The 12,500-nt window shown below is 41.0% G+C and overlaps 1 protein-coding gene across 2 annotated transcripts in view; it reads right to left on the bottom strand.

The window, feature by feature from the left end:
* Positions 1-12,500, bottom strand: part of LOC125035583 — a 56,142-nt gene that overhangs the window by 23,793 nt on the left and 19,849 nt on the right. For both annotated transcript variants that reach the window (XM_047627938.1, XM_047627937.1), the window contains exons 3-10: positions 12,014-12,160; positions 11,186-11,275; positions 7,943-8,071; positions 6,838-7,088; positions 5,717-5,945; positions 4,545-4,716; positions 3,659-3,840; positions 1-116 (exon numbers count right to left, since the gene is read on the bottom strand). The exon at positions 1-116 is cut by the window's left edge and continues 34 nt beyond it. In XM_047627938.1, the coding sequence (XP_047483894.1) occupies positions 1-116; positions 3,659-3,840; positions 4,545-4,716; positions 5,717-5,945; positions 6,838-7,088; positions 7,943-8,071; positions 11,186-11,275; positions 12,014-12,160 (1,316 nt within the window). The remainder of the gene's footprint in view (positions 117-3,658; positions 3,841-4,544; positions 4,717-5,716; positions 5,946-6,837; positions 7,089-7,942; positions 8,072-11,185; positions 11,276-12,013; positions 12,161-12,500) is intronic.

Genomic DNA, 12,500 nt, shown 5'->3' with positions numbered 1-12,500 from the left:
TCGGTGAAGATCTTCTGGTATTTGGGCTTCATCTCCTTCATGTCGCGCTTCAGGAGCTCGGCGTGGAGCTTCGCCGATGCCTTGGTTTCTTTCACCAGAATCTCGGGAGGGAAATCCTGAAATAAGGGTTTATATTTACTTTGTGTGAGTATCACACACACACACATACACACACACACACACACATACATACATATGTGTATATATATATATGTATAATATATATATACATATATATATATACATTAGCTACATACATACACACCAGCAAACACACACAAACTTAGACATGTATGTATAGATAAACAGACATAGATACATGCAAACATACCTAATACATACATACATACCTGCATGTACACTTGATACAGATAATTAAATACTTAACAGATATATATATATATATATATATATATATATATATATATATATATATATATAATGCATCCACACACACACACACACACACACATATATATATATATATATATATATATATATATATATACATATAATATAATATATATATATACATATAATATAATATACATATATATATATATATATATATATATATATATATATATATATATATATATATATATATATATATATATATATATGTGTGTGTGTGTGTGTGTGTGTGTGTGTGTGTGTGTGTGTGTGTGTGTGTGTGTGTATATATTATAGATAGATAGATAGATAGGTAGATAGATAGATAGACAGCTAGAATGGTGGATGCATAGATAGACAGCTAGATACATAGATATGTACATGTGAAGTCAAAGAACATAGCGATACTAATAAAGCACGGAATGTGAATAAATGTTAGTGACGCCAACATGAACACGTGAACCTCTATTTATCTCCAATCCGGCCCGGTTCTTCTAACCTTTTTTTTAAAAGAAAATACCCATAGAGGGAACTTCATAGCCTAAAACATGTTAAGCACGTGTCATATTCTTTCTTTTTGTATGCCACGGAAATATTTTTACACGTGGGTCGTCCGTAATCCGCTCGGAAGACCCTTTTCATGATGAACAGCACGAAAAGGACACATTATCTTGACGGAAAAGCTCGTGATTAGTTCTTATAGGTTATTGTCAGCTTCGGAAATGCTCTTCCTTTATTGTGATGTTTTTCTTTAAGATGGATGCAATGATAACGATAATAAATATATTTAACGTTGATTATTTTATAATTGTAATGTCCTTCTACAAGCATAAAATGAATGCTATGGTGACGATAATGAATATGTATAACAATGATAATTAAGTAACTGTAACCTCCTTTTACTAACATAAGATGGATGCCATGATGACGATAATAAATATATATAACAATGGCAAATATATATAATTGCAACATCCGTTAACAAATTTAAAATGGAGGCAATGATAACGATAACAATGACAGATAACAATGATAAGAATTTATTTTAAGATATTTAATTTAGCGCCCTTCTACAAGCTAAAGATGCATGCAACGATATATATTTTTAAAAGATGATATTGCGAAATTAAAAAAAAGGAAAGTTAATTAATACTCTACATGGTATTTTATGAGGGTATGCGAGTTCCAGCAACAAACTAAGCTCACTTAGAAGTAAAATAAATAAACCAATAGATGAATAAAAAATTAACATTCCAATTTAAATAATAACAAACCAATGGACGAATTAAAAAAAAAAAAACATTCCGTTTATAAGTATGATCCCTCACCCATTAATGGATGCCATTTCCAACGCCATTACTTTCCTTATCGTCATATATCCCTCCCTTTCCCTTTCTTCCCGCCTTTACTCGATTTTTTCCACTTTCTCCCCTTTACCGAAGTGGAAGTGGAACAAGGCCTTCCACCTTGACACTACAAGCACCTTGGACACTTAGGAGCAAAATCCGAGGCATTTCGTCTTGACCTGAATTCCGACAACGGGTTAAGCGAGGTCAAAGGAGGGGGTTATGGTGCCTTAATAGCCGTAGGGACGTCTAATATTACCTTTGCTTTTTCTGTTCGGTCCGAAAATATGTGAAATATGTGTATGTTGATTCTTTAGAGAAGGTTATGTGGATCAACTCTAAGGTGTTAATTATAGGCCTACTGGGGTTTATGTATGTTATAAAATCAAATCTATCAATAGCTTATTGGGTAATACTAATGTCGATTATCTCCGTCAGTTTGAATTAATATGTACATCAATTAACACAATACAAGATCAGTAGCAAATAATGTTGAATGCTTTTATGATTGCTTTTGCATATGCAATGTTGAAATTTAAATAAATATATTTCCAATTGTAGAAATTAACATTGAACAAATCACAATGCTCATTTCAGAGTTTTTTTTGCATAATTAGCATTAAAAAAATAATGAAATTCAGATATCTCTGTAATATACTTTAAGGTTCATAAAATAAATACTTAATAGCATGTCCCTATAATAAACATAAATATTCGCAAAATCAACACATTTAATGAGGTAAATCATATAAAAAAACACTTTAAAACGCAACATTAGTTACACTCTTGACCTAATGACACAATTAAAATATTTTTTCCCTTCCCCTAGCTCTCTAATATCATCACTCCATGAAAACATATTTCTTCTGTGATAATCATACCTAACCCTAGGTCACTGCCAGATTTTTCTGTTTAGTCATGGCATCCCCACCGTCTTCTAAAAATATCCTTATGATCACAAATACGGGGGGAAAGTATCTCTCAACACGCAGTAATGCAGGTAAGACCACACGCACTAAAGCACTTACACACAAACAAAGGGGATCACGAATAAACACACACGAAGCCACAAACACGTAAAAACCGCACACGACCACAACCGTAGATACATACGTATAAACACCCGACGCGCACGCAAGGATAGGCTTGCATGCACGGGGAAAAGTACGTGGCACGGGATGGAAAGAAGTCTGTGGGGAGAGGAGAGAAGAGGAGAGAATAGAAGAGGAGAGAATAGAAGAGAAGAGAATAGAAGAGAAGAGAATAGAAGAGAAGAGAATAGAAGAGAATAGAAGAGGAGAGAAGAGAAGAGAAGAGAATAGAAGAGAAGAGAAGAGAAGAGAATAGAAGAAAAGAAAAGAAAAGAAAAGAAAAGAAAAGAAAAGAAAAGAAAAGAAGAGAAAAGAAAAGCAAAGCAAAGAAAAGAAAAGAAAAGAAAAGAAAAGAAAAGAGAAGAGAAGAGAAGAGAAGAGAGGGAGAGGGAGAGGGAGTGAGGGAGCGGGAGTGAGGGAGAGGGATAGGGAGAGGGAGAGGGATAGGGAGAGGGAGAGGGAGAGGGAGAGGGAGAGGGAGAGGGAGGGGGAGGGGGGAGACGGAAATGGAGAGAGAGAGAGAGAGGGAGAGAGAGAGAGAGAGAGAGAGAGAGAGAGAGAGAGAGAGAGAGAGAGAGAGAGAGAGAGAGAGAGAGAGAGAGAGAGAGAGAGAGAGAGAGAGAGAGAGAGAGAGAGAGAGAGAGAGAGAGAGAGAGAGAGAGAGAGAGAGAGAGAGAGAGAGAGAGAGAGAGAGAGAGAGAGAGAGAGAGAGAGAGAGAGAGAGAGAGACAGAGACAGAAACAGACACAGAGAGAAAAAGAGACGCAGAGGAGAAAACAGAGAAAGAGAAAGAGACAAACTACCACCCCACCGCCCACCAGGTCTTACCTTCAAGTTAATCCTGCTCACTTGATTAGAGAGACACTTGGTGATGTGGGCGTGGTACTCGGGGTCCTCCTTACTCACTGTCTTCATCACTTTCTCAGCTATGTCGAAGACTTCTTTGTAACTCGGCATGCAGTGGCGAGTCACCAGGTCCAGATAGGAGGCTAAGGTCATCATGTGTTTTTCTGAGGCAGAAGACGGTAAGGATGGGTGTGTGTGTGATTCTCTTTTGTGTGTGTGTGTGGAGGGGTGTATGAGTGTGTGAGTTTTTTGTTTGTTTGTGTGTGTGTGTGTGGATGGGTAGGGGTGTATGAGTGTGTGTGTTTTGTTTGTTTATTTGTTTATTTGTTTGTGTGTTTGTTTTCGTTTGTGTGTGTGTGTGTGTGTCACTATCTAAATCATGCATTTACATTTAAAGGTCACTTTTTGTATGCAACTATTTCAAAATAAATATATACAATGCATACACCCTTGAACAGTACATACGTAACAGAGCATAAACCCATCAACCGCACGCGAGAGAGAGAGAGAGAGAGAGAGAGAGAGAGAGAGAGAGAGAGAGAGAGAGAGAGAGAGAGAGAGAGAGAGAGAGAGAGAGAGAGAGAGAGGAGATATAAAAATAGAGATAGAAACAGACAGACAGACAGCGAGACAGGAGGGAAAAAAGTAAGGGAAGACAGAAAGACAGACCGAAAGAAAGAAAGAGAGAGAGAGAGAGAGAGAGAGAGAGAGAGAGAGAGAGAGAGAGAGAGAGAGAGAGAGAGAGAGAGAGAATAGAATGGGAATGAGAAAGTGCGACAGCGAGAGAAAGAGAGAAAAACAGAAACAAAGAAAATCAGACACACAGTCAAAGATAATAATTCACCGCAGAGCCCTGTCTCTCCCTCACCGTCGTCCTCATTCTCCTCCGTGTTGAGTAGCAACTGCAGAGGGATGAGCCAGTAAATCTGAGCCACGCAAAACTGCTTCGAATGGACGTCCAGAATGTTGAGCGTCCGTGTCGTCTGGATCATGTGTTCGTCCGTGTCCAAACTCGCGAGGCAGGCTGTGTTGTCGTAGTTCTAAACGGGGAGATAAATAGGAGAGATGGCTTATGACGTGGTTATGAGCTGTGCTGTCGGAGGTCTAAAAGGAGAGAGTGAGAGAGAGAGAGAGAGAGAGAGAGAGAGAGAGAGAGAGAGAGAGAGAGAGAGAGAGAGAGAGAGAGAGAGAGAGAGAGAGAGAGAGAGAGAGAGGTAGCTTGTGACGTGCCTTATGGGCTGCGTTGTCATACTTGTAAGAAGAGAGAGAGGGGAGCGTGGCTTGTGGTAAATGGACTATGTTGTCGCAGTTCTAGAAGGAGAGAAAAACAGAGGGGGTAGCTTATGACGTGGTTTATGGGCTGTGTTGTCATATTTCTAAAAAAAGAGTGAGAAAGAGAGGGCGTGGCTTGTGGTCTATGGGCTGTGTTATCGTAGTTCTAAAGAGAGAGAGAGAGGGGCGTGGCTTGTGGTCTATGGTCTGTGCTATCGTAGTTGTAGGGAGAGAGAGAAAGAAGGGGTGACTTGTGGCGTATGTGATCTTATGTGTTGTTAATGTTACAATAATGATGAGGTAATATTAGTGATAACAAGATTGCTAATGATGATGGTCATGATGTTATTAGTAGTTAAATAGTTAATGTTAATGGTGATGATATCGGCTGTAGCTGGGTTTGTATTCGTAACAATCATTCTGGTAATTGAAATACTGAAAAGGTGATTTCAGTGAAATGAGTCCTGTGTAGGGAGAAATACTAACAGCGTTAAGAATCACAAAAACAATCCTATAGAGAGTTGTCAAATAACTCATCAGGGCATGAATAAAAAGATCCGGACTTAGAAAAAAAAAAATACAAATAAACAATAAAGAACAAAACTAACCAAAGCTAGAGATCCTATGAAACAATAAAAAAAAAAACACACACAAACAAAAAAAGCACAAAACAACCTCCCATTAAAGAAACAAAAAATAAAGCCACAACCAAACAAATAAACATAAAATGAATTAATCAAAAACTATATAAGCAGCATCGCCGCCCACCTCGATGACAGCGTGGTCAATAACCTTCCAGTTATTGCTCCGGATGGCTCTGTCCAGATGCTGCGCCTTCATCTCCTTGGCGAGCGTCTTGTCGAAGTTCCTCTTGACCAGCTCCTCCATGTCGTCCTCCGGCTTGGGCTTCAGCTTGGCGGCTTCCCTCTCCTTCAGGAATTCCCACCAGAAGAAGCGGCGGAGTTCTGAGGGCAGCCCGAGGTGGCGCTCGCGGATCCTTCAGGCGGGGAAAGGGGGGTTTTGTTTAGCTTGTATATATATTTATATACCTACAGACGTGTGTGTGTGTGTGTGTGTGTATGTGTGTTGTGTGGTTGTGTGTGTTGTGTGTGTTGTGTGTGTGTGTGTGTGTGTGTGTGTGTGTGTGTGTGTGTGTGTGTGTGTGTGTGTGTGTTGTGTGTGTTGTGTGTGTGTGTGTGTGTGTGTGTGTGTGTGTGTGTGTGTGTGTGTGTGTGTGTGTGTGTGTGTGTGTGTGTGTGTGTGTGTGTGTGTTTATGTGTGTGTGTGTGTGTGAGTTTGTGTGTGTGTGTGTTGCGTATATATATATATATATATATATATATATATATATATATATACTTACAGACGTGTGTATGTATATATGTGTGTGTGTGGTGCATGTGTGTGTGTGTGTCTATTTATCGATATATCTATCCATTTATTTAGCTATCTATACATATATATATATTGATGTTTTCATTTCAAATACATAATTAGCTTGCCGTTTTCTGAATCACGATTGCTTTCTTTACAAACATTCCTATTCAAATACATTATTAAACTACATTAAAACACTGAAAATGCTTTTTTTAAACATCAAAACACTGAAATACTTTTATAAAAACATTAAAACTGAAAATGCTCATTATAACACTTAAAACACTGAAAATACTCTTATTAAAACATCAACACACTGAAATACTCTAATTAAAACCATAAAACTGAAAATGCTCTTATCAAAACAGGAAAACACTGAAAATAATCTTCTTAAAACACTTAAAAATCATTTTAAATACTCCTAGCAACACACCCAAAACACTATACTTGACCCTCTTAAAACACCCTCACTAGAAGCACTCTTTTCCTCCAAACGCCTCTCTCGCCCTGACCTCTCCATGTACTTCCACTTGAGCGCCTCGTCGTGCGCGATGAAGGCGACGAGGGCGCGGCCGGCGATGTCCGAAGGCTTGGTTCCCGCGTTCATCTTCAGCGCCTTCCGCTTCGCCAGCTCCAGTTCGTCGTCCGTATCGTTGCCTTCGTCGGTGTCGAAGCCGATGCCAAAGTCGCCGTCGCCGCCGCCGCCGCCGTCCTTCGCGTTTCGCTTCCGCTTCTCCTCGTTCTGACGGTCTTTCTCGGCTTCCTGGGGGAGAAGGGGGGAGGGGGAGAAGGAGGGGGAGGAGGAGGAGAAGGAGGGGGAGGAGGATGGGGGGAGGAGGGGGAGGAGGAGAAGGGGGAGGAGGAGGGGGAGGGGGAGAAGGAGGAGGAGGAAGAGGAGGGGGAGAAGGGGGGAAGAGGAAAAGGGGAGAAGAGGAGAAGGGGGGAAGAGGAGGAGGGGGAGAAGGGGGGAGGGGGGAGGAGGAGGATGTAGGAAGGTGGAGGTAAAGGGGGAGGAGGGGGAGGAGGGAAGGGAAGATTTAGAAGAGAAGAAGAAAAAATATAAGATAATGCAACCAAAAGTGTGGGATTAACTTCCCTTTGTACAGCACTTTATTCTACTCATTTTCTACTCTTTATGCTATCTCTTCCCCAACACACTTCCTCCAAAAACTCTCATCACTTGCCTGTATTCTAATCTCACCAACCAATCGTGGGCTCTATTCGCAATAACCAATCGTGACCAACCAGAGACCACCAACAAATCCTCGCCAACTTACTTAACTCATCCCAACCAATCCACACATCAAGTTATTTCAACCCTCCACCCAACCAATCCTTATTCTAACCAATCTCCACCTCCTGGAACATGACAACAGCCGTGTGCTTCCTCAGTCCCCCCACCCAACCAATCCTTAAGCCAACCAATCCTTACTCCAACCAATCCTCATTCTAATCAATCCTTACTCCAACCAATCCTCACCTCCTGGAACATAACATCCGTGTGCTTCCTCAGTCCCCCCACCCAGCCAATCCTTATTCTAACCAATCCTTAATCTAACCAATCCTTACGCCAATCAATCCCCATTCCAACCAATCTTTACTCCAACCAATCCTCACCTCCTGGAACATGACAATGGCCGTGTGCTTCCTCAGTCCCTCCCTGAAGCTCGTCCGGACTTCGTGGAGAAAGTGACCCAGTTCGTCGTCCTCTTGGTAGGATGAGACGTCGTCGGGGTAATCGCAGTCCTGGGGGGGGGGGGGGCAGAAGGGGGAGGAGGAAGGGGGTATTAGAGGGACAGGAAGAGAAGGGTGTACGTGGGTGTACTTTATCATAATGCTACATGGTCTTTGATGTCTTGAACATTTGTTTTAACCATTAACCGTTCTGAGAATAAACTTCGCTTTATGAACCCCCCAAAAAAATCCTTACCCTGGGGCTTCGCTTCTAAGCCCCACCCTATCGCTATATTTTAAGTACACCGCTAAAGACCTTAGATGTTGACACGGCAGAAAAATCTATAATAAGTAGAAAAATCTCTCGTGCACCAAACTCAGTGACCTTTCCGACGCTGGCCCAAGGTCTGAAGACACTCCCCAAGGAGGTCATTGCCGCTGCTTCGCCCCGCTCGCATCCTTGGCTCCCCCGCCAGGCACTCCTTCCTCCAGTTACAAAGAAATCGATTATCGAACACGTCCGGAATTCGAGCAAAATGTCAAGCTCTGAAACCCATGAAGGTCGAAACGGGTCCATGAATGAGATGTTGGTTTATTATCATCGCTCGGACTTCCTTCATCGTCAGCTTGAGTGTTGCTGGCTTGTGATTCGTATACAATTGGTTTCGTTACGCAAGTTATGCATGGGTGAATGGGAGAGGCACAGCATGTTCATTGACGTTTCTGGTTAACAGGCTGGCAGGCAGGAACTCTTTCCTGGACAAGGATGTCAACTTTTCAAAATGACTTATTTTTATAATTCATTTCTTTGTCTATCTATAGATTTATAAATTCATTCATCGATTTATTCACTTATTTATTTATATCTTGAAGGCATTTGATATCGTAAGGGCTGTCACGCGGCACCAGATCCCCAAGTGAATTATTCTCATATTGAACATTAAGGCCATAATCCCTGCTCTATGGGTCGCGTCCCTATAACCGGACAGATATGGAACTTTCAATTTTTTATCTGGCATTTTGAATTCCACCTGCTCACGCCCTACGTTCTATGAATTGATTTATATATATATATATATATATATATATATATATATATATATATATATATATATGTATATATATACACATATATATATATTTATATAATATAAATAATATATATATACAATTTATATAATATATAATATATATGTTATATATATATATACATATATATACATATAAATAATATATAATATATATAATATATATAATATATATATATACTATATATATACATATATATATATATATATATATATATACACACACACACACACACACACACACACGTATACATTTTTTCTTTTTTTTAATAACGCTTTTCCCCACTCTCTGGACCACATGCGTATTTAGAATAACTATAGTGACAAAGACGTGGTTCAGTGCGACATTCCCTCATTGCATTTTAATGTCCAAATGATATACATTTGTTTCACCGAAGCTTGAAGAAAGAGTTAATATTCAGGCTTGCACTTTTAGCCTCTCGAGGACCGGCAGGAGACCGGCCGACTGTCCCCTGAATAAAATAATATCACATCTTCCCGGTGCTTCTCGCGGCCTTGGATCTATACCAGTTCGTCCGCTTAACACAACTTCCTGGTGAGGCTGAGAATCAATGGCAGTATGGGAAGCCGGTCGTGGTTTATTTTCGTTGAGAGTGAATAAACCTAACCACGAATGCATCTCCGTAAAAGTCTGACTTTCGTATGTGCGTGCGTTTGTGTTCCTGTAACCGACGTTTGGAAAAATGCATAATTTCTTGTTCTGCTGTGGGTTTCCGGTAATCTGTTTGGCAGAACACGAGAACGGCTTCGTTATTTGCATTCAGCGCCGGTGATGTAGAGCAAGTAATGCAATTTTAGTGTAATTGCGAGTTAATAACTTCTGGATAACAACACATGTCGGTACCACTGTTTGCTAACGCCGATGTAATCTTTAAGCCAAACAAATGACTTGCACGAAGAATAATTTAAGAGACCTGGAACACAATGCAAATAATGAACGGTTCACTGCCTGTGACATGAAACATGAACAGAGAAAGTATAAAGATAGCATTTCCTCATCACTTCACCGCTGCAGTAAATCAATTATAGAGCTATCAATCAACAAAATTATAGAAGTCTCTCGCTACATAAAAATGATTACATTTATACTAACGACGTCATTACGTGGCAAGAAAGGAGCTCCGTAATTTGAGATCGACGCGCGATTGGATTCCACGAATGTTTGGGTGAAATGGTACTCAAGGGGGATCGAAGTGTACCTTTCCTATCAGCTCATAGGTGACTGAATCATGAAATATAAGATCACAGCGAACATGATTATTAAACTGTCTCTCTATTGTCCCTCTATGAAACAAATGAAAAGCGATAAATTGGCATATGCATTCGGATTCGTGAGATGGACATATTTCCTCGTGAAAGAAAACAAAAGACTCTCACGATATGAAAATTTATACTAACGACGTCGTTACGTGGTAAGAAAAGAGATCCGTAATTTGAGATCGACGCGGGATTGGATTCCACGAATGTTTGGGTGAAAGGGTACTCAAGGGGGATCGAAATGTACCTTTCCTATAAACTCATAGGCGAGTGTAACCTAACCCATAAGATTTCAACGAACATATTTATTAAACCGCCAGCCTTATTTCCTTACTTTTGCTTATTCTATTTCCAGTGTTTATCGTTTTAAGTAGCTTCTAACGCAAATGTGAATCAGTATATATCAGAGTCATATATAAAAAATATATTTCTAAATCGTATCAATGATTAAATCGAATTAACTCAATGATTTTGTGTGCGCGTGCATACAATTGTGTGTGTGTGTGTGTGTGTGTGTGTGTGTGTGTGTGCGCGCGCGTGTGTGTGTGTGCCCGCGCGCGCGCGTGTTTGTGTGTGTGTGTGTGTGAGTGTGTTTGGATGTATGTGTGTATGTGTGTGTGTGTGTGTGTGTGTGTGTGTGTGTGTGTGTGTGTGTGTGTGTGTGTGTGTATGTGTCAGTGATTAACATAATTTTCATCAAACGAAACAAAGCACCTATCACCTAAACAAACTCAGCTCATACTATATAAACACCAAAAAAATCTTCATACGGGAATCAAAGTATCAAATTCCACTAAAAAAAAGCGGTCACTTAACTAACCGACATGGCCTGGTTGAGCGCATTCTGAAGAAACTCCCGCATTTCGCTCAAATATTTCTCTTTGTTCTTGGCATTGGTTCTGGGAGGTTCCTGGAAGAAAATTTAAAAAATAATAAGGAAAAAATGAGAGGCAAAAGTAAAGGATGTTTATGGATTGGCATATTGTGCGTGTGTTTATGACATCAACATTTCAAAGTCGGTTTTATGTGATTATGCAACATTTACCTTGAAAGAAATAAGCAATACTCCCCCCCCACACACACAAACACACACACACACACACACACTCACACACACACACACACACACACACACACACACACACACACACGCACCCATACACACACACACACACAACTTACTCCTTACCTCTCTCTCCCTCTCTCCCTTCCTTTCTTTCCTTCCCTCCTCATTCTCTCTCCCTCTCCCTCCCTTCCTCTCTTCCCCCCTCCTTCTCATTCTCTCCCTCTCCCTCCCTTCCTTCTCATCCTCTCTCCCTCTCCCTCTATTCCTCTCCCCCCCCCCCCCCCTCCTTCTCATCCTCTCTCCCTCTCCCACTATTCCTCTCTTCCCCTCCCTCCTTCTCATTCTCTCTCCCTCTCCCTCCCTTCTTCTCATCCTCTCTCCCTCTCCCTCCCTTCCTCTCTTCCCCCCCCCCCTCCTTCTCATTCCCTCTCCTTCTCCCTCCCTTCCTCTCTTCCCTTACCTCCTTCTCATCCTCTCTCCCTCTCCCTCCCTTCCTTTCTCCCCCCCCCTCCTTCTCTTCCCCCCCCCTCCTTCTCATCCTCTCTCCCTCTCCCTCCCATCACCCCCTCCCCCAATCCTTACCAATATCGAGACGTCGTACTTCTGAAGCGGGAAGTGCTGCTCCACGAACTCGCGGCCGAGGAGACTGAAGAGCGCCTGTTGCTTCAGATTCGTGTTCTGAGGCCGAGTCACGCGGGAGACCAAAGCGCGGTTCACTTTGTCCAGGACCTGAAGAAGCGAAGAGAAAGGGCGGTTAAATGACTCTGCATATCTGGTCTTGGGGATAAAAAAGAAAGAAAGAATATGGTGGAATGATATGCGTATTTATCCTTGGGTGAAAAAAAAAATATATATAAAAAGGGAGGGATGTGGTGGATTGATAGAGGGAAAGTCTTATCAGTTTAAGAAAAAAATGAATAAAACACATTTCGACAGATGTGGCTGGATTCCTTGCATTACGCAGATATCCTAATCTGTCAATAGTCTGGTAGCGATAGATATGGTTGCCGCAATGGCTGCTGGTATTGGCGAACTATGCTTGTGTGTGTGTGTGTGTGTGTGTGTGTGT

The sequence above is a fragment of the Penaeus chinensis genome, chromosome 2 (assembly GCF_019202785.1).
Source record: "Penaeus chinensis breed Huanghai No. 1 chromosome 2, ASM1920278v2, whole genome shotgun sequence".
In the NCBI taxonomy this organism is placed as follows: domain Eukaryota; kingdom Metazoa; phylum Arthropoda; class Malacostraca; order Decapoda; family Penaeidae; genus Penaeus; species Penaeus chinensis.
Note: the sequence above shows the minus strand (reverse complement) of the source record. Positions and strands in the feature narration are given on the sequence as shown.